The 22,279-nt window shown below is 53.1% G+C and overlaps 2 protein-coding genes across 9 annotated transcripts; one reads left to right on the top strand and one right to left on the bottom strand.

The window, feature by feature from the left end:
• Positions 1-332: 332 nt before the first annotated feature.
• Positions 333-8,470, bottom strand: Tcea2 (transcription elongation factor A2). 8 transcript variants are annotated; one of them, XM_008843321.3, is made up of 10 exons: positions 8,293-8,470; positions 5,260-5,322; positions 4,832-4,937; positions 3,914-4,004; positions 2,550-2,680; positions 2,224-2,280; positions 1,718-1,872; positions 1,494-1,640; positions 751-822; positions 333-547 (listed from the first exon to the last, which is right to left on the bottom strand). In XM_008843321.3, the coding sequence occupies exons 1-10, from the start codon at positions 8,359-8,361 to the stop codon at positions 497-499; spliced, it is 942 nt and encodes a 313-aa protein (XP_008841543.1). In that variant the 5' UTR covers positions 8,362-8,470; the 3' UTR covers positions 333-496. The 8 variants fall into 8 exon arrangements, with proteins under 8 accessions (XP_008841543.1, XP_008841542.1, XP_008841544.1 ...); XM_008843320.3 differs by having other exon boundaries at positions 2,550-2,695; positions 8,293-8,423; XM_008843322.3 differs by having other exon boundaries at positions 333-528; positions 2,550-2,695; positions 8,293-8,423.
• Positions 8,471-18,323: 9,853 nt separating this feature from the next.
• Positions 18,324-20,144, top strand: Sox18 (SRY-box transcription factor 18). Its single transcript, XM_008843319.3, has 2 exons — positions 18,324-18,801; positions 18,989-20,144. Exons 1-2 carry the CDS (start codon positions 18,459-18,461, stop codon positions 19,774-19,776), a joined length of 1,131 nt encoding a protein of 376 aa, XP_008841541.1. The 5' UTR covers positions 18,324-18,458; the 3' UTR covers positions 19,777-20,144.
• The last annotated feature ends 2,135 nt before the right edge of the window (positions 20,145-22,279 follow it).

Raw genomic sequence — 22,279 nt, 5'->3', positions numbered from 1 at the left:
GAGACCCTGACCACCCCCCACCCCCCCCACGGATGAACAGAGCACAGGATGGAGCAAATCATCTTGAAAGGGGCACTAGGCCCTTGGGCTGCCATGCCTTATGAGAATGAGTGAATGTTAGGCAGGATCCTAGTCTAGTAAGCCCTACATGAAATGCTCCCCACCTTCCCACACAGCATAGTGGGGCACACACGAGCTCTAGCACCAGTATCCTAGAATCACATGTCTAAGTAATCTCTCTGACCCAACATCTGAGCCCAAGTGCCACCTGACCCCAGGGAAGAAAGGTGTCCATAGCAGTAGGACAGAGCCCAACAGAAGCAAGGCCAGAAGATGGCAAAAGAAAACATTTAATGTTGAGGGTAATAAGGGGCAAAAGGCAGAAAGGTGCACATCAGGCTGGCTGGCAGGGGCAAGGCATGCCACCTTCTGGGGGTCTTCAGAGAAGTTGTATCCACCAAGAATGCAGGAGAGGCAATGATAGCCATGCCCGGGGCTACAGCACATCAGTATAAGGGCTCAGCAGAACTGCAGGAAGGCAAGGAAACTGAACAAGAAATCAGATGACTTCCCACCCACCCAGGGCAGATACAGGACAGGGCTTGCCCAGGCTAAGAGCTCCATATAGTTCTAGGAGGCTGGCTGGACACAGTGGTTCATGGTTCCTACCTCAGACCCCCACATAGGCTGAGATACCCCACCTTCAGGGAACAAGACTGTAGGTTGAGGATCCTGGGCTCACCCACCTACCTTCCAGCGGTTCCCACACTCATTGCAGACAACATAGGTGGTCATGGGCTCATCAGAGTTACGGGTCTGCACCTATGGAACAGGTGGCTAAATCCCAGGTTCTGCTACAGAAGGGTCTCACAGCCCTTAGTCTCTATGGGTGACTTGATTTGAGGCTGCCCAGTGACTAACTTTCTAGAGCTAGGCCTATGGAGAAGGTGGATTACCTACCAAAGGCAGAGGCCTTTGTGGGACTAAAGGACTAACTCAGTGGAACCCAGAATGTTGGCTAAGGACAGGAAGATTACCAACAGGAGGGCCTCGATAGTGGAGGGACCAACAGAGATCCAAATGGCCATGACCATCTCTGGAGGATCCAGAAAAACCTTACCCAAAGAGCCTGTTGTAGCAGAACTGAGCTGGCCCCTCAAGGCCAGACCCCTGCAGCCCATGGGGGATGATGGCAGTTTCCGCAGCCTCAATCAGACAGATCACCTCAATCCACTCTCCTTTTCCCAAGCCCCCAACATCTCTTGGAGTCTATACATGTTCTCCCCAGAGCACCTCAGCCTCCATCTCCACAGTAGGGAGGGTCCTGCAGCCACTACCAGGTAGTACACCACATTCCTGTTACTCTTTGCTAGGGCCAGGCAACCCAGCCCTGGCACAGGATCCCAGGCCAGTGGAGGTGAGGCCACAGGTGAGCTCCAAGAAGGATGAGAGTACCCTGAGGTCCCAGGCAAGAAAGGTACAGTGGACCCCACCTGTGTGTAGGTACAGTTGTTCTTCCTGCATTTGCCACAAGTGAACAGGTCAGTCTGCGTGCCACCCATTCGGGCCATCTGGTGCTCACGGATGGCCTCCTTGGTCATAGCCTTACGGATCTCTTTCAGCTCATCACTGGCCATCTCCTGAGGAAAAGGCCAAGTGTTCAGCCTACAGCTCTGCAAAAGCAACCCTCGTCCCCAACTCTTCCAATGGAGCTCACCTCAGATGTCATCACAGCAATCTGCTGGGGTGTGATGGCACCACATAGCACATTCCGCCGCAGGCCAGGGTTCTTGGCATCTTTCAGGTTGGAGATGCGACTCCGCACACGGTTCTTATACTTCATGTCTGTGTTTCCCACATCCCGGAAGATGCGTGCAGGCATTTAAGGACTCATCTGAGGCTTCTGAGCTCCACCCGCCCAGTTGTGGGCCCTGTGAGGAGTGTTCTTCCCAGCCACATGGAAATCAGTCTACCCACCCAGGCCCTGAGGGACTATAGTGCTGTGCCTCCTCCAGACCCATTCCTGTTTGAGACCCAGATCCTTCCAGCAGGTAGTCACAGCCCTTTGCCCATTTAGGGCTCAGAAAAGGTCAGGGGACCACCCAGGGAGGGCAATGGGAAATTCAGCAGTGGTGTCCAGCAGCCACTAGAGAGAAGCCAGGCCCAGTGGCCTACAAACTCCATCAGGAGCCTTTGGCCCTGTATACCCTTCACAAAGGATATACTCCTCGATCTGAGCTGACAGATGCTCACAGTCTGCACCAACAGCCACATGGTCGTCTGCAAAAGGGAGCCCTCACTAGTTGTCCCTGCTGGCCTTTTCCACCTGCCACCCCTCTGCTTACATAGTGCCCTAACATAGATGGGACACTTGCATTCCTGGGAGATGCTGCCCAAGATCCAGGTTTTCTGGTGACTCCAAAGATCCCTGCCTCCTCCCCAGGTCACAATAGGCTAAAGAACAGGGCAACAATTTCTGAAACAGAGAGAGGCCCAGGCTACCCTGTGAATTCAGGCATGTATCAAGAACCAGGACTTGTAGTACTCACGGTTCATTTGCAGAGCCAACATCAGCATCTCACGGCACTTGTTGCGTACAGCATCACAGGTAATGGGCACTGGGGGAAACGTCGTGATCCTTGGAGTAGTTGGGGTCCTAGGTGGATCTGGCCTCTTACAGCTAGAGAAACAAGGCCTGCTGGGATCAGACTCAAAGCTGCAGGTGATCCCCAGAAGAGATGTCAGAATACTGTGCCCACCTCTAATACCCATTTGCTGTACCCTGACAGACCCCAACAGGGCCAGTGACTTCAACTATCTTTAGTGCAGCCTACAGTGCCTGTGTGTTCTGCCCCACTAGCCAGAGCAGAACACTGGCTACAAGGTCCCCAATGGGTCATAGCTTACTCCCCAAGTGAGAAGAGGGTGCCAGATCCTTCACCAACACTGTCTGGGCAGCACTCCCTAGTTAAAATGGGCTGTGATATTCCTGCCACCTCCAAGGTGTCTGCCTCCCAAGAGGCCAAGGAGCCACAGTGAATACCTCTCTGCTGATGGCAAGTCAGGGCCAGGCAAAGACCTCTAGTTGCCTGGGGTAAAGATGAAGTGAGAGTCACCCAAAACCAGTTCTTGATATTGAAGGTGAACCCCTCTACACAAATTAGGCAAAGGTCTCCTCAGGACTGGGTCCAAAACGGGACTACCCAATGACCTACTCTCTCCCAATGGCCTATTCTCCTTATGCCCCCTCTAGAAACCAGCAATATCAGGTAGCTTTCTGGGACAAAATCAACTATATGTGCTAGTGTGTTAGTGAACTCGGAATGTAACATTACACCAGAACTGCTGGGAAGAGTCCAGAGATCAGCCTGCCTGGTCTGGGCCCAGCTTCTCTGACCACTGCTACCATCTAGTCAAAGCAGCTTCTCACCTATAGCCTATAGGAAGTACCCCTAGACTCCATGGTAATAGGGCTGGACCAGACAACCTTAGGGCAGTGGTGGTCCCACTTGAATGTAGAGATAGGAGCTAGGCCCAACTCTAGCTCTGGGCAGCATTTGCAGGAGGGATCCCACTCTAGTCCTGCTAAGTAAAGGTATATGATAGTCTAGGAAGCAAGCAGAGGGTCCTGGGCCTAGACTGGCTCCTGATGGGCAGCATCTCCCTATAAAAAAGAAGGTATCGGGTCCCACTGACAGCCAGGCAGACATAGCCAGCCATTTCCGATGGTTGGGAAAGGGACTGAGCAACGAACAGTATCCAGTATGAGGCTGACCAACCCTGTGAATGGCGGCCTAGAGAGGGCCCCTCCCTCAAGGCAATTACCCACGCACATGGACATCAGCATCCTTTTCCCACTGGGGGAACTGAGGACAGAAGCAGGAATGTGTGTACCTGCCTTCAGGTGTGCTACCTGAGATCCATGGCCTCTGAGGCATCCTTTGAGGACGATGTTGGCAGAGGTGTTCCCCTTCCTTGATCCCTGGTTTTGCCATCAGAAACATCTATCATTACCAGAAAAGGGATAGGATAGACTAGTCGGTCAGGGGCAGGCAGCCAAGTGCTGGCCTGCCTCAGCCAGACCATTGTCCCTACTGCCCAAGCCCAGAAGATAAGCAAGGTGCCATGAGGCCATCAGACTTTCCTCTCTGCTCCCATCAAGCCCACCAGCTTCCTCAGGACCCTCCCTTCTCAAGCCCCCACTCAAGCAACCCTCTATGGGACCCCTAAGAGTCCACCTTTCTGCCTATCCTGGCCAGAGACCAAGCATGTATTTCACAAGGCTCCTCCTGAATCCATGGGTGAGGCCTGACTCAGACTTGTACTAGGGACCAAGACACACTCTGATAGCCTCTTGATGGCTATATGACTGCAGATCCTGTGACGTGTCTCACGGGTTTAGACAGCCCAAGAAAGGCTGCCTTCCTAATCAACAGAAATATATCTGCAGCCTAGTAGTACACTGTCCCCAGAAAGAGCTATACTTCTACCCATTTCACCTCTTCCCTGGGTGGTGGTCCTACCTCTTCTACCTTCATCTGGAAGGACTCCCTGGAGCATCCTAATCTGGACTTCTTTCTCTGTTGACCTCCTGCAGCTTCAAACCCTCCTCCCCAACATACACCCTTTTCTCAACAGTCATGCCTCCCAGGCTACCCCTTCCCCACAATAGATGACATCCATCTTCCATCATTCATCCTCCACTTTCAGCCCAGAGATAGGTACTTCCTGCTCCAAGTTTTTTGCATCCCACTACCAGGTAGGCGAGATCAGGGCAGCACAGCCAGCATTCTGTGCTATGCTGACCAGCAAGAAGCCAGCTGACTCGCACCCAAGAGCTTCTTCCAGGACTTGATGAGGGACTTGGCCAGCGCAATAAGCTCCTCATCCGAGCTCTGCTTCCTCAGGGCGTTGACAGACATCCCAACACGGGTAGACTGCAAGGCAAGTGACCTGGGTTGGAACTGATAGGGGCCTGCCCTAGGGGCAGATCCTCATAGAGGTACTCTTGCCTCCCAAATGGAAGGGCTGAGGACTGGCTAAGGACAGACAAACACTTCTCCCAAAGACTGTTATCCCATTTAGAACCCAGGGCATCTCCTGCTACCTCACTGAGTACCAGAGAAAGTCAGGAACCCTCGCTTCAGAACAAGTGTTTGTGCCAACCAAGCCCTATGTGAGTGGTGTGGGGAGCCCTGCTAGATGCCCTTGACATTGCTGTCTCTGTAGCCATTCCAGGCTAGGGCAGGAAGAACCTACCTGGAGAAGGTGCAGGGTAACAGGCATGGCCTTCAGCTCCCGCAGTAGGTCCATGGCTCCCTCCTGGAAGGGGAAAGGACTTTCATAAAGGACTTCATAAAGGACCTTCTCATGCCCACATGGGAGACACAAGCCAATGACAATTTACATGTCAGAAAAAAGTCATTCCCCCACCTTGAAATGCCCAGAGCACTGCACACATGTTCCTACACCATTAACAGGTCCTTTTACTGCCTCTACTATAGGGTAGGAATAAAGGCAAACAGTTCAACAGTGTTCTCAAAGATGAGATGGATCCCTACCCTGTACCTGTGGTAACCTACAGACCTCACAGTAACCACACCAGGTCACTGACCAAAGCACTGACGTAGAAATGCCCCAGCTCCTGCCCAATATGGAAAGACACCCAGGTAGAAATGTAACCCAGGCCTTGTCTCGTCCATGCCCTGGTGGTATAGTATTCTCTCCTCAAAGTACCCACCCAGCAGGGCAGGGGCTGACCCTAGAAGGGTCAAACTCTCAGGAATCTCCACTCCAATCATTGATTGCAAAGTTGCAGCATCATAGTCAAAATTTGCCAGGCCTATAGGCCTGTCATCTCAGATACTGGAAAGGTTTAATCAGGAGGAACAAAAGTTCAAGACCTGCCTGTGTTACAAAGTGAGTTCAAAATCAGCCTAGGCAACTTAGGAAACAAAGTAAAAAGGTCTGGAGAGATGGTTCAATGGTTAAGAGCACACACTGCTCTTGGAAAGGACTTGAGTTTGGTTCCCGGCATCCACATCAATGGCTGGCAACCACCTGTAACTCCAGCTCCAGGACGATCAGACACCTCTGACCTCCTCAGATACCTGCATTCATATGCATATGCCTCTATACAAACAACCATAATTAATAATAATAGGACTCATGAGATGGTTCAGTAGGTAAAGGCACTTGCTGTTAAGTCTGACAACCTGAGTTCAATCCCTGAGTCCCACATAGTGGAAGGAGAGAAGCAACTCTCACAAGTTGTTCTCTGACCTCCACACATATACTGTCACACATACACAACTACAATAAAATTAAAAGCCATTACAAAAGTTGTGAAACAGGTTCTCCCTGGAGCCCCAACTGACCTGAAACTCACTATGTAGACCAGGCTGGCCTTGAATTCACAGAGATCCCCGTGCTTCTGCCTCCCGAGTGCTATGATTAAAGGCATGTGCCACCATACCCGGCCATAAAATTTTTAAATAATAATCTTTTTTTTTAAGTGAGAAGTAGGCCATAGGTAGAGCTGCAGTATAGCATTTGCTAAGCATGTTAAGGTCCTGGGTTCAATCCTCAGTACAAATGGCAGAGATGAGTTCCATCCCTGGAACCCACATAGTAGAAGGAGAGAACCAGTTGTCCTCTAACCTCCACACACAAGTCACAGCAGTCACATGTACACACACGCACACACACACACACACCCCAAAATAAATAAATAAATGTAAAAAAAATTAAATAAGAGTTAGCTTTTCTCACAATCAGCACTTATAAGTCCTATGGCTCCATTCATCCCTGCCCCAGACTGGCAACCACTCCTCTCCTGGGCATTTTGACAGATAACCTGGTCTCCTTCCTCTGCTCAAGCTCTGTTTGTTCTTCAGGATCTACAGGCACGTTGTACCTCCATGGCAGGCAGATTCTTCCTGCCTCTTAAAAATCCCAAACCTGCCCTGCCTTGCTTTCCAAGCTGCCTCACTTTGCCCCTGTGTGCATGTGTGCATGTGTGTGTCTCTACATGCCACAAGAGGGCAGAGAAGACCCACTCATCCATTCAAACATCCCCTATTAGAGAAAATGGGAGGGGCTGGGACTAGGCTAACCTTCCAATCTGTGACTTACTGCTCGGGCTGCAGCCTGGTCTCTGGGACCCAACGCAGATCCTGATCATAGGTCTGTGCACCTACCAACCCTAAGGTGACTTCCAGAGATGTGCTCTCTGAGCCAGGGGCACTCATCCCCAACACCCCTGCACATCCACCAGAAAAGGGCCAAACAAGCCACCAACATCTACAAGGAGCCTCTCTGGTGCTGCAACCAGCTGGAACCTTTGCAGGTCCCCATCTTCACTGTACAGCCCCACCCCTCCGTGGTCTTCTATTCATGCTAAGCCTCCACCAGCCTCTAGCCACTGTGGATTCCCAACGTTTGTCCTTTGGGCTTGCCCCCTTAGAGGAAAGCAGCACTCATCCATTCAGCTTTCCACTCAGCTGCCCAACCGCAGCCCTGGTGAGCACAGTCGGGGGCTGTTTCCAATAGAAAGGGATGAGTGGGAGCCTAACCCCGCCCCCTTCCTAGTGTAGAACCTGGTCCCCCAACCCTGACCAACAAGAGGAGGGGTCAATCCTGTTTATCCCAAAAGCCCTCCCTGCCTGCCACGTCCAGGAGAGGCTGCGCAGGCCTCGGAGGCCGGTGACTCAGCCGCCTTCACCATTGAGGTTGCCCCGGGAGTGGTCCTGAAGGTGGGCGGGTCATGCTTAGTGTGCCTTAGGGCCACCTCCTGGTCCCTCCCCACCCACGCTGAGCCCTGGCTAAGGGTGCTCCTGGACGGCTGCGCTAGTAGCCAAGGGCAGAGGGCGAGCTGAACCGCCGGCCCAAGCCAGGTGAGGGCCGGGCCGGTGGCCAGGCCGAGACGCAGAGGCGGTCTCAAGACCACAGGCTCACCCCGAAATCTCTACTGTCTGCCCACACCGACTGGCTGCTGCCTGAGGCCCAGCTAAAGCGGGTAAAAAATTTATTACAGAAACCTGGTTCTGGAGGGTAGGGGCAGACAGAGGGACAACGGCTAGGCCAGGAACGCCCCCGGCCACCGGCTTGGGCGACGGGGAGGGGGCGGGTCTCGGCCGGCGCGGCGTCCAAGGTGGAGCGGTGGTCCCAGGATAAGGTGGAGGTGGAGGACGGGGGTCTTGGCCCGGGCAGGGTTTCGTCCGGCCCGCGAGTGCGTGCGGCGGGTCTTGGAGGGGCGGGGGCCCCAGGGTCCTGGCGGCCCGCGCCCCTCACCGCGCTCTTCCTGGTCACCATCTTGTCCAGCCTCCGTGCGATCCGCGCAATCTCCTCCTCCTTGCCCATCACCGCCTCAATGGCAGCGCGTTGAGCCTGCTGCGCCGCCCGGCCAGGCCCGACCCGGGCCGCCGCCGCCGTCGAGATCCGCTGCCCAAACCTCCGCTTGGTGGCCGCGCGCTACTCGTTGAAAAGCATAGTCTCCGCTCGGAGGACCACAACTCCCAGACTACTGTGCAGCGCGCGCAGCTTGATGGGATGGGTAGTCCGCTGGCTGCCGACAACGCACCCCACTAGCCCCTACGGTGCTCCGCGGAGAGGGCGGGGTGAGGTGAAGTGGACTAGCTGTGCTGAGGGCTGCGCCATTGCATGAGTGTCTGGAACCCGACCCACATGAGCAGCCCACGGCTGCCCTTCGCTGCTCCCTAAGATCGCCTCCACCGCCCCGCCCTACACCCATGTCCGAGCCGCGTTTGGGTCATTGGTGCCTCTGCGCATGTGCCGCGCACATTGAGAATTATGGGCAACGCGCTGGCGAGGCTTCGTGAGCAAGACCTCAGCCTCTGAAATCAACCAAACGGTGTAAAACCCAGGTTCTGCACTGCATGTTGCTTTATACTTTAGTCTTTCCACGTGTGAAGTGAGGATGACAGGCTGCTGTCAGAAACATACTGATTCATGACACACTGGGAACAAAGCAGGACAATCAGATCTTCAGACATTTCCACAGGAAATCCATAGAGATGTCCAGGCAAGGGAGAAGTACAGGTCCTGCCCATCCTTTGTGCCACAGATGATGGGAGGACATAGGCCAAAGGACTGTTATCTGTAGTGGTGTGGAGCCCACAGGAATCATGAGGCCAAGATGCAAGTGGTATTTCCAAATGGCCTAGGCTGCCTATGCCTTGAGTTTTCAGTGTCAGTTAGATAGAAAACATGATGGTGGTCAGTTATGACATCTTCATCATGAGGAAAAAACATGGAATTCCTTGTAGATAACAAAGATTTTCCAGAGGTGCAGTGAAGGATGAACACTCCACAGCTTCCACACCAACTCTGATTCTACCACTTGCTGGGAGCTGTGTCCTATATCTGAGCCAAAACCAACCAAGCGAGTACTTGAAGAGGGAACTCTGTGTTTGAGCACTGAGTTACTTCTTGGAGAACCCTAACACAGCACAGGTAGCAAGGGAGCCACATGCTCTTCAGCCATGCTGCACTTGGCTGAAGACTGACCCCATGAAGAAGCTGGCCAGGGTCCCTGTGACTGGCCCCAGTGATGTGTGCTGCAGCAGCCTGTAGATGGCAGGAGCAGCCCACAAACCTGCCCAGGCATTGAACCTTCCCAAGGGAAATCCAATAGATTCCCAGCAAAGACAACACTCCCTTGCCATGACAACAAAGCAGCCAGGATGAAAACGTGTTTGGTCCTGAGAGGCCCTCACTTGTGGGGTTGTGGCACTGACCAACTAGATATTCCCACACCTCAGCCTTAGAAAACCTCATTCCCTGAGATGGGGGTGTAGCTCAGTTGGTAGAGTGTTTGCTTAGTATGCAGGAAGCCCTGGGTATTAATCCCCAACACTGCATAAAAACCAGGTATGGCCAGGCATGGTGGCACATGCCTTTAATCCCAGCACTTGGGTGGCAGAGGCAGGCAGAGCTCTGTGACTTTGAGGCCAGCCTGGTCTACATAGTGAGTTCCGGGCCAACTGGGGCTATATGGAGACTCTGTCTCAAAAAAGACAAAAAAAAAGAAACAGATGTGGAGGTAAGATAGGAGCCTGTAATCTCAGCACTTGGGAGGCAGAGGCAGGAGGATCAGTTCAGGGTCATCCTCAGCTACATATTCAGTTTGAGGGTAGCTTGGGCTACATGAGAGGAGACGCTGTCTCAAAAACAAACAAAAAAAGTCCTGTTCCCAGGTCCCATGGAAATGCCAACTTTCAGGCCCTTGCTCAGAGTAGTTATGTCCCACCTCAAAACATGCACAAATACCTTCCTGATTTGGGGGACTTCATTCTCTATGAAACCTCCCTATTAAACTGACAATATGTGAACCATGGGTTCACTCAGAGTACTGTCCCTTCAGACTCCACTTTAGCCCTCTGCAGATGGTAGAGAGGGCACTCACCTGCTCACTACTGGACCTTCCTGGCCCATCCACCCCTTGGAGCTTTCCCAAGTTCCCATGACAACAGATGAAGCTTCTTCACAGTTCACCCCACCAGGAGCCTGACTTCTGCCCCAAACCTTCCTAAGGCTAAGCATATCCACATACACAGTTTCCTTAAGGAAAAGTTGTCCCTTCCTGCAGGAGGTCTCAAACCTTAAGAGCCCTCAGTGGGCAACACAGCCCTGTCCTGGGGACTGAGGTGAAGACATCCCAGCTTGAAGGTCTGAAAAGGAAAGACAATGTCCTACTTGAGGGACAACACCCCCAGGGTCTGCCCCACCAGACCTACTGAACCTTTGGCCCAGAGCCTGCCCCTCAGTTCAGGAAAGAGCGGAAGCTCAAGCCATTTATTTTTCTATTTGTGTCCCCAACACCCTGCCTGCCCAGAGCTGGCCCTGACCCCAGTGGTGGCCTGCATGCTTCCCCTCTGGACAAGGCAGGGCGGTGATGGGTGGGAAGACTCATACTGCTAAGCTCACACGGAGCCCCTTGTTTCCCATCACTAGACTGGGAAGCATCCTGAACCCTACTCCTGCCACCCTATGGTAGCCCCTCCTGCATTTGGTCCATCAGACAGTCCAACCCACTATAGGAGCTGCAGGTCCCAACTACAGGGCTCTGTGGATCTATAACCACAAGCAGACCCACTTAGTCCTCCTTGGCTTCTGTGGTCAGACAGAGCAGTAACCACTGATGATCTCTGCTGCGTAAAGGCAGGGGTTAGAGGCTGGGCATGTGACTACTGGCTTTACCGGTGTAACTGACAACTCTATATGCCTCAGTCTCCCAGTCTACAAAATGGGGAGAGCCAAAGGCTCAAGGCAATGTCTATTTGGAAAGTCCCCAGCCAGCCCATAGCCTGGCCAGGGCCCAGCTTCCTCCCCCAGAGGCAGTACTGGAGAGGCAGGAGGCATCCCCAGAGGCCAATGAGGCCCTGGCTTCAGGCTTGCTCTAACAATGTGCTTCCCACACACAATTCCCAGAAATGCCGCCCTCCTGCCCTGCCAGCCCGCCAGCCTGGCGGCCACTCCATCCTCCTCCCCCAAGAGCCCCAGGCAGCCACAAAGTCACGGGCAATGGGTGAAGAATGGAGGACAGTAAACCCATGGAGTCCTGAGGCAGCCTACCTGACTGCCACACTATCTTGCAAAAAGCCCAGCCTAGACAGTCAGCCGCAGCTAAGTCTCAGTCAGCAGAGCTGTGCTGAGCCCATGGGAAGTCAACTCAGATCATGCTTTCTACTCAAAACTCTCCCCAAGTCTCATTCAGAGGAAAGAGCAAGATGCTCCACTGGGACTCTAAAAAATATAATTTATAGGCCAGGTGTGGTGGCACATGCCTTTAATCACAGCACTCAGGAGGCAGAGGCAGGCGGATCTCTGTGAGTTCAAGACCGGCCTGCTCTACACAGTGAGTTCCAAGACAGCTGGGGCTACAGGGAGACCCTGCCTCAAAAAGACCACAAAAAAAAAGTAATCTTGAAATAGGACCTTGCTAAATAGTGCTACAATTCTCCTGCTTAGCTTCCTGAGCACTGGGATTGTAGGTGAGCACCACCATGCCCAGCATAGTATTCTCAAGAAAAAACAAATTTCCGCTTTACATATTCACCATTTCTTAGGTTAGTGTGACTTTTTGAATGGCTTTGTGTTGCTTGTGGAATGTTTGGTGAAACACTACTCTGTACTTAATTTACACTAGGGCTTTTTTTGTCTTTTTGAGACAGGGTCTCCCTGTAGCCCCAGCTATCCTTGAACTCACTATGTAGAACAGGCTGGCCTTGAACTCACAAAGATCTGCCTGCTTCTGCCTCCCAAGTGCTGGGATTAAAGGTGTGCGCCACCACGCCCAGCTTCCCAAATGACTTTTTACAGCTCCCCCCTCTATATAGCATACTCCTCCTATGGTTCCTTCACATATTTCCTTCAGGTATGGGCTCAAAAGTCACCTCATGGAAAAACAGTGTGGACACTCTGACATAGCCCTTTCCCAAAACAGGGACCCCAAATTCCAGCTTATTTGTGAATTTATTGGTTTTCAGCCTTTCCATACCAGAATGGACAAGGATTGGGACTGTTTGTTCTCTTCTGAATTCCTACTTCAGAAAACAGTTGTGCTAACAGAGGGCTTATTGCCAAATGAAGAGATGGATGTATAGGTTCTGTCTCTGAGCAATAATTAAAGTCTCTGAACACATGGATGTACAGGTTCTGTCTCTGAACAATAATTAAAGTCTCTGAACATACACCTGCCCTACAACCAGCTGGTTACCCACCAAAGACACTTGTCACCAGCCAGTGTCACAAGCATAAAACAAAATAAACAGCATACAAAATTGGGTATGAAAACCACCCCTACAATCCCAGAGCTCAGGTAGAGGCTAGCCTGGGCTACACAGAATTCCAGGCCCACTTTAGTTAGCAACACTAGAAACATGCCTTTAGTCCCAGCACTAGGGAGACAGAGGTAGGCTGATCTCTGTGAATTCAAGAACAGCCTGGTTCCAGGCCAGCCAGAGTTACACGGTGAGAGCTTGTCTTCAAAAAAAGGAAAAAAAATAAAAAAGAAAAAAAAAAGAAGAAAGAAAAGAAAACGGAAGGAAGGAAGGAATCAAGCAAGAAAGACAAAGAAAGAGAGGGAGAAGGATGTGAGGGAAGGGGACAGGTGTGTTCTTCCTCTGTCCTGATTTCCCTCTCTCCCCATTTCCTGGCAGGGTAGAGAGGAGCTAGCCTAACAGGTATGACATTCAGGGTGGGACACTACCCTCCAGGAGCCAGGGGGCCTGCCTATGTCTGCATTTACCACACTACCGGCAAAAAACCATCAATCCGACCAAAGCACGAAAGAGAACAAAGGAACACCCACAGATCCAAGACAGGCAAGGAAATGAGAATAAAGATAGTTATTCACTCAAAAACCTGCAGTCCCGCGGCAGGGGGGCGGAGCAGTGGGTGGAGCCAACGGAATGGGCTGAGTACCGGCCACCGGCCAGCAGGGGTTGGGACAACCGGACAGAATGTCTGGCGCCTGCTCAGCCATGGGTTCTCTCGGGCCAGGAGGCCAGCCTTCCTTCCTGAGCGGCTGTTTCCTGGCTCCTCCCTGTTGTTGCCACGGAAACCCAAAGTAGCCTAGCTCCATAGCTAGGTTCCCACGGAGCCCCTGCACAGCAGGAGCAGAGGTGCTGCTAAGGCCTACCACACAAAATCTGCAACTACATCAACTACATCGGAGGACACAAGTTGACCAGGCAACTATCCTGGAGCACAGCACTCCAAAAAGTTGTGCAGCAGCCCCAGCACACCTCCATACAAGCCCATCTTTACACTTAGGCTTGCATCTGTTGACCCTAAAATGAACAAAGCCTATGATAACATCCTGGGCACCACATGCCCACCACAGTATAACAACTCTAAAATTTGGGAATGGCCTTATAAATGTCTGACCCCTGGCCCACGCATGAAAGCTACCCCATTGTATGTGACTTGCTCCCAACCGTCGCGGCACTCTGATCTGCCCATTGTCCTGCATGGTGACCCTGCAGTAATAGGCTGCATTTGGTTTGCCCATCCCTGCTGTCCTTACCCAGTCTTAAGGTCAGAGGGTACAAAATGGATGAGAGCCAAGCCAACACCACACACAACAGCCTGAGCATCACTCTTTTTTTTTTTTTTTCTCCCTTTTTTCTTTTGGTCCTTTGGAGACAGGGTCTCCCTGTAGCCCCAGCTGGGCTGGAACTCGCTATGTAGACCAGGCTGGCCTCGAACTCACAGAGATCCACCTGCCTCTGCCTCCCAAGTGCTGGGACTAAAGGCGTGCACCACTATGCCCAGCCCATGACTCTTTTTTTTTTAAGACAAAGTCTCACCATACACCTCTGTCTGACTTAAAACTTGCTATGTAGACCAGGCTGGTCTCAAACTTACAGAGATCCATCTGCCTCTACCTCCTGACTGCTGGGATCAAAGCCCTGTGCTGCCACGCTTGGCCTTGAGCATCACTCCTTTGTCCTATAACCACTCTGACTAGGTGGGGGGATCACACATGCCACCCCTCCACCAGCCTAACATCCAGTGACCCTAGCACCCACACCCTCAAACTGCTCTGAGACTCTTGGATCCACAGGACTGTAGGGAGTTGGGCTTGTGAACCTTACCCAGAACCCAAAATTTAAAAGTACTGAGCTGCTCAGCCAGGCATGGTGGCACACACCTTTACTTCCAGCACTTGGGAGGCAGAGGCAGGTGGACCTCTGTGAGTTTGAGGCCAGCCTGGTCTACATAGTGAGTTCCAGGCCAGCCGAGGCTAGAGGGAGACCCTGTCTCAAAAAGACAAAAAAAAAAATTTTTTTTTTAAGTGCTTATACCTATTCACACACCTATTCAAACCTCATACTGTAGGTGCCTATAAAACCATGGCAACTCCTGCCTCCTAAATGTATCCTTTCCTGGAAATAAGGTGTCTGAATTTTGGAAGCCTGATGTATCCCAGGACTGGGAACAAAATAGCACAGGGCCAGAGGACATACTAGGCTAAGGCCCAGCCCATCAAGGACAGACCTGTTCCTGGCTGAGAGTCACATATACTCACCTGGTTCTGAGGCATCGGGCCCCTCCTCCAGGAGAGGCCTGACTTCTCCAGGAGAAAAGTCAAGGATGACCCTAGTCTCATTTTCCCCAGTTCTAGCCACCAGAGCCTAGGAGGCCAACAAAGCTTAGAACTAAGAGAGGTGAGAGGGAGGGTGGAGGGATCTGAAGTTGAAAGCTGACTGCAAAGCAGAATCCCCCACCTGGAGCTACAATGGCCTTAGACAGGGACCCCACCCCACCCTTTGGGAGTGGGAGGGTCCAAGCCCTGCAGGACTATGTAATTGGTCCCAGCCTCACTGTTGTGCAGCAGCCAGAGCTGGCTGGTGGGAGTCTGGGAGGTCTGTGCCCAGGCAGTGCCTGGGAGGTCTCACCACCCCCAGGCGGAACAGAGCCAAACCAAGCCCCCACCAGAGCCACCATGGGGAACTACCCAGCATCCTTTGCAGGCTTCACCCAGAGGCCTGAGATCCAGGCAGACTAAGGAAAGTAAGTAGGAGGCCAGGGAGAATAGTGTCCATTTGACACCCAGGCCAGCCCCATACTGACAGAAAAAAGTTTGCCCTACCAGTAACTCCACCTTTGTAAGGTCTGAGGCTATAGACAAGCTCCTCCCATGAGTAGACAGCAGCCCCATCTGAGCCAAGCTAGGTTGAAGTGGAGGTCTAGCAACAGAATTACCCTCCTCCTTTTGTCCAGAGCTGGGGCTGCAGCTCTTCTGACAAAGAAGCCTTGGGGACCCCACCCTCCCTTGGATACTGAGGGCCGTATTTACCTGAGGACTCTGAGTACTCAACCCCTGAGTTCCTATTTCTTCATGGGAGAGGCCAGCATGTCTGACTTCCAAGAACCTGAGCAGTCTCTCAAACTAGGGTCCACCTCACCCCAAACCCTGGAAGCCTGACAGAAACACACATGCAGGCCACACACAGACAAGCAGACACTCACTCACGTGGAACACCCTTCCCCTAACACAGATGGCCACACCCACAGCAGCCCTGTACAGCCTTGGGGAGTCCCTCCAGCCTTGAGGCTCCAGGGTCAGGGCCACCCTGCTGACTGACTATAATCATCTCCCCCACTGTTGTCCCATCTGGAGGGAGGGTGAGAGCTCCCAGCCTCACCACTGCCAGGCAGGGGGCAGGGAGAGTAGCCTGACCTGCAGAGAGAAGGGAGGAAGGCTGGAAGGCTCCTGTCCAGCTCAGCTCACAGGATATGACAGTCTGACACCTGAATCCCAGTTTAGCTGAGAGGAGGGTCACTGCCTGGTGCTAGAATAGGTGGTTGCTAGAGGGATAGAGAGAGGGAACACAATGAGGTGATAATGGACACTGCCCAGACATGATGTTCAGTGCATAAGGCTGATTCTGAGCTATTGTGGGGCTGCAACCAAAAATCCTGGAGGTCCCCTTCTGGTGCCATCATGAACATCACCTCAGAACAATCACTGCCCAGGTGAAGCCAGGCTCTGGTAACCCAGCCTGCACCCATAGCTATGGACTAAGAATAATTTCTGAGGAGGACTGATGAGAGGTAAGGGGAGATTAGGATAGCTCTGGTCCTTTGTTTTGTTTATGACACTGGGGGTGGAATTCAGGGCCTCCTGCATGGTAGGCAAGCAATCTACCACTGAGTCATGCTCTAGCCCCTAGATCTAGTTCTTTGGGCCCATTCTCAAATAAAGAATCTTCATATAGCTCCCCATGTCCCACTCACAGTGCTCGTGTGCTAGCTACTCAGCCCACCTACCCACTTAGACATGGGTAAAAGGAGCTAACCACTGGCAGGGTCCTATAAGCATATTCATATAGGTATCCACACCACTACCTGCCTTCTGAGAAAAGTCAGAGGCCTCAGGTGCTCCAACACCCTACCCTACTCAGAGTCCATGTCCTTGCATAAGGTGCAGGGCCTGTGATGGGTCCTTTACCACCAGATCTATATGACAAAATATGGGGTAGTGATACCCAAGAGCCATTAGTCTAAGGAACTCCAGGGAGCTCTGGCCTTCTCAATGGTAAGAGTGCTTAGGGCCAGACATGGTGATGCATGCCTTTAATTCCAGCACTCCAGAGGCAGAGGCAGGTGGATCTCTGTGAGATCCAGGCCAGCCCAATCTACATAGCAAGTTCAAGGTCAGCTGGGGCTCCAGAGAGACCCTGTCTCAGAAACAAAACCACAAAAAGAGTACTTGGAGAAGAGAAGCAACTCTTGAACAGTCTCTGGAGAGCTGTTGGGCTCATATGGGCAGTCCCAGAAGCCAGGCCTAAGCTTACAAATGCTATGTAGCTTCAAACTATGGAGCTCTGAGTGACCAAAGTAGAGTATCCTGACAGTAGGGACAGCTTCAGAGCTTCCAGAGTACATATGATGGGGATTCTAACCCAGCACAGATAACTGCCAAGACACAAGATCTTCCCCTATAGAGCTATAGAGTGGCAGTGGAGGAGGAGCAGCTCCCAGAAAGAACCATCAGCCCCTGGGGCCTATATCCCCTCCTGATGGGCTGCTTGGAGGGAAAATGAAAGTGACTGAGGGCTCCTTTGGAAGACACCCAGTTTTCTCCTGCCTCACCTGTTCAGTCTCCTGTCTCTTCCTGGGAGAAGTCTGGCCTGGGCAGGGGAACTGGCCACAGTAACCTACACAGAGAAGACCCTGTGGAGCAGGGTCTGACTCTGGCCCAGTCTCCCTTTCCTTGTGGACTAAGTCCAGGCTCTGCCTTGTTCCAAAGTTTGGGCGTGGGAGAGGGAAAGAAAGGCCCACCTTCTCCCTAACCTCGGGGACAGGACTGGGTAGAGGCACTGGGAACTACTAGTGCTGAGCTCAGCAGCTGGGAGGAAGGTCAACCTCCAGTGGCAAGAACATCTCCAAAATTCCACTGCCTCTCCCCGAGGTGCAGATGAAGGCGACCTCCCAAGAACTTGGTGCTAAAATAAATCTTCCTTCCCCCAATGCAACCTACTGGCGCTGCCCTCTCCTCCAGTTACCACCCAGGGGTCTGACTCCGTGGGTGGGGTGACAGCTCGGCTCTGAGAGCGGAACAACCTTCGAGGACCCCTCCTTCGGAGCCCCAGCCCACACCAGTAGCCCTCTCCCACTCGGCGGGGGGGGGCGTTCTCTCCTTCAGAAACAAGGCGGGGGACTCTGCACTAGGAAGGCCTCGGCTGGATCCTGCCCGGCTGGAGAAGAAAGGACGCCACTAGGGAGGGGGCAGCCCCGCCCCAGCCAGCCCGCTCCGCTGCCGATTGGCCCTGCGTCTCTATATCTGGGTTGTGGTCTCCGGGTGAGGCTTCCGTCTCCACCGTCTCCACCCGCCGTCAGTCTGCCCTCCGTGCTTGGCTTCGCGGTGCCGGCCACTGTCCTCTGCGCTCCCGCGCCGCGTTCCGCCCAGGCCTTGCCCAGCTGGAATGCAGAGATCGCCGCCCGGCTACCACGCACAGGACGATCCGCCCTCCCGCCGCGACTGTGCATGGGCCCCGGGATTCGGGGCCGCTGCTGAGCCGCGCGGCCTCCCAGCCGCCAACGTCTCGCCCGTCGAGCCTGCCTCACCGTCCAGCCCTCCTCCTCGGAGTCCGCCACGCAGCCCCGAGTCAGGGCGCTATGGTCTCGTCCGTGGAGAGCGCCAGACTGCCGACGAGTCGCGCATCCGGCGGCCCATGAATGCTTTCATGGTGTGGGCGAAGGATGAGCGCAAACGCCTGGCGCAGCAGAACCCGGATCTACACAACGCGGTGCTGAGCAAGATGCTGGGTGAGATCCGAAAGCGCAGAGAGGGAAGGCAGGGGAGGAGACCTGGGGGGAGGCGGGGGCGTTGTCGGGATCTGGGACCTGGTGCAGGGGGCTGTGTGGCGCTCGCATGGTGCGCCCAGGGCGCACGCAGGGTCTGGTATGTTGTACTCCCGACGGCAGTCCACTGACTAGTTCCGGTGGCCCGCAGGCAAAGCGTGGAAGGAGCTGAATGCTGCGGAGAAGCGGCCCTTCGTGGAAGAGGCAGAACGGCTGCGTGTGCAGCACTTGCGCGACCATCCCAACTACAAGTACCGACCCCGCCGCAAAAAACAGGCGCGCAAGGCCCGGCGGCTAGAGCCTGGCCTCCTGCTCCCCGGCCTCGTGCAACCGCCGCCCGAACCCTTCCCTGCAGCGCCAGGCTCGGTCCGCGCCTTTCGGGAGGTGCCCCCATTGGGCGCAGAGTTCGATGGGTTAGGGCTACCCACGCCTGAGCGCTCGCCGCTGGACGGCCTGGAGCCTGGCGAGGCCGCTTTCTTCCCACCACCTTCGGCACCCGAGGACTGCGCTCTGCGGGCTTTCCGTGCGCCCTACGCCCCGGAGCTAGCCCGGGACCCTGGAGCCTGCTTCGGGGCGCCCCTGGCCGAGGCGCTCAGGACCGCGCCGCCTGCCGCGCCTCTCGCTGGCCTCTACTATGGCACCCTGGGCATGCCAGGCCCGTACTCCAGTCCTCTATCACCGCCACCCGAGGCCCCTCCGCTGGAAGCCGCTGAGTCGCTAGGCCCTGCCGCCGACCTTTGGGCCGATGTGGACCTCACCGAGTTCGACCAGTACCTCAACTGCAGCCGGACTCGGCCGGATGCCACTACACTCCCCTACCATATGGCGCTGGCCAAACTAGGTCCGCGCGCCATGTCCTGTCCAGAGGAGAGCAGCCTCATTTCCGCACTGTCCGACGCCAGCAGTGCCGTCTACTACAGCGCCTGCATCTCAGGCTAGGCACTGCCCCTTCTCTCCAGCGCTTCTACATATCGCCAAGTGGCAGGGCCCTGCCCGCTTCCTCCCTCTTGCAGATGTATGCACAGCTATGCAGCAGCCTTTAGAGCTGGTGGCCTGAGGGTCCCACCTCCGCCCGCCCTGCCCCACCCCTGTTCTGGCAGTCCTGCTGGTGGCTCCTGCGTCCTGGGGCTTCCCTAGGAAGCTCGGGCTGATGACCTGCTGGCTGCCTCTGTCAGGGTTAAGTTTTTGAAGCATCTAATTCGTTTCTGCAGTGTATTTTCTAGAACCAGACTGTATTTTTTACTTTGCCTTTATATATATATAATACAATATATTTAATTTTTAATTAAACTTTTTCTTTCAAAGGGTTTCAGTGAACACTAACATCCATTGTATGAGGTACAATAATGTTTGTTGGCTGTAAAGGAAGGCCAGGGCCACTGGAGAGTGCTTAACCTTCCCCTCCCCCGTGCCTGTCTGTGGTGTTCCTACCTAGCATCTTGGGTATTTCCTTCCTAATACCCAGGGAACTTGGTCCACTTTAGCCCCACAGTTGCCCTCTATCCTTCCATTTGGGTTCTCAGACAGCATCAGCTCTTCTGTCCCATTCCCCAATTTACTCAAGCACACTGGCAATCAGTACCCCCTACACTCCACGTGGGCTAACCATTCTCACCTCAGAACTTCTGCAAGCCTAAGTACTGTCCAGGACAGCACACTTCATTTGGGCAGGACTGCAGGGCTAACACCTGTGCAGACACAGCAACAGACCTCAGAAGATATTCCCTAGGAGGGGCACCACCATGCCACACCCATTCTGTTTCCCAGGTGATGTGGTTCAGAGAGAGGGTCAGTGACCAAGATCTCACACCTTAAGCCCTCGGCTTGAGCTTCATCACACTAGCCCTGCTTGGGCTACTCCCAGAAGGACTGAACCCGTCTTTCCATACCACCTCCTTTTCGAAGGTGTCCTCACTGGACAAACCTGTGCATCCAGAGGGTTAGAAAAATCACCCTAGCAGTGACCCCAGTACACACAGACATACATACCTCAGGCCTAGCAGATCTCCTTAGCCCAGGAGCTCCCCCTCCTGGAGAGGGAGAGAGGCCTGTCCTACCCAAAACCTCCATAGACCCTGGAGTGCCTAACTGAGCCTAAGATTCATCCACAGCGCTCTCTCACACAGAGTGTGAGATGCCCAGCCTGACTGTGAATCTAGAAAATTATGGCTTTCCATGGGGGTAACCATGTGTGACAGACAATGTAGCAAGCTTGGGGCTAGATGTTCGTGTGTATCCGTGGGCAGGGAGCCAGCTTCCCAGCACCTATGGGAAGTAGTATATAAGAAGTGGGGATTTCTTGGGCTGGAGAAATGGCTCAGAGGTTAAGAGCACTGACTACTCTTGCAGAGGATCAGGGTTTGAGTCCCAGCATCACATACCGACTAACAATTGTCTGTAATTCCAGTTCCAGGGGATCTGACGCCCTCTTCTGACAACACAGGTGCACCTACCTACATGCAGGCATTACACTCATACACATAAAATAAAAATAATAAAATGTTTTTTAAAAAGGAAGTGGGGATTTCTTATGAGTGTTCTGCCTTTGAAATAAGGTGGTATCACTGGCCAGTGTGAGCCCCAAACCTCAAACGATGAGATGGGGGAGGTTCACTTGGGATCTCATCCCTTGTAAGCAGCACTTAGTGACAGAAACATGCAGAAGGGGAACAGAAACAGTAAGCAGGAGTAGGAGGTGGGCCCAGTCTGTCCTGCTACCTGGATCCATGGAAGCAGTCTCTAAACTGGACCTCACTCCCCTTTTGCTCTGACACTTGGAGAAAGGGCACCTAAGAAGCACTCAGGTCTGCCTTACATAAAATCTTCAGTGATTTGGGAATATTCATAGTAAGGAACCGTTACCGTTCTAATTTTAGAGTCTTTTTATTAGCACCATAGAAGGTCAGTACTTCCCTTTTTCCCTGCCCCTAGGAAACACTAAACTGCTTTTTATCTTCATGGATTTGCCTATTATTTTTTAAATTACATTTTATTTTGGGGGGGGCATCCAGGTGCTATATACAGCACATATGTAGAGGTCCCCAGGGATCGGACTCAGGTCTTTGGGCTTGGCTTGCTGGCTCAGATTTGCCTAATTTGAATATTTCATATACACTAGTCCCCATTATCTGAAGATTCACTTTTTGAGATTTCACTTGATCCAGGTCAACAAAAAGAGTATAGCATAAGGTATTTTGAGAGAAGACCATGTTGGTTTCTACTAACTCACACTATCATTAAAATTTCATAGATTTATATTTCTAATGGCCAAGTCTGAACAATAGGTTAAGAACCATGTATCCAGCCTGGTGTGGTGGTGCACACCTTTAATCCCAGCACTTGGGAGGCAGAGGCAGGTGGATCTCTATGAGCGTTCGAGGACAGCCTGGTCTACATAGTGAGTTCCAGACTAGATGGGGCTACAGGGAGACCCTGTCTCAGA

This window comes from Nannospalax galili, unplaced genomic scaffold (assembly GCF_000622305.1).
Source record: "Nannospalax galili isolate Female #2095 unplaced genomic scaffold, S.galili_v1.0 scaffold160, whole genome shotgun sequence".
Lineage (NCBI taxonomy): Eukaryota > Metazoa > Chordata > Mammalia > Rodentia > Spalacidae > Nannospalax > Nannospalax galili.
This window is presented reverse-complemented; position numbering and strand designations above follow the sequence as displayed.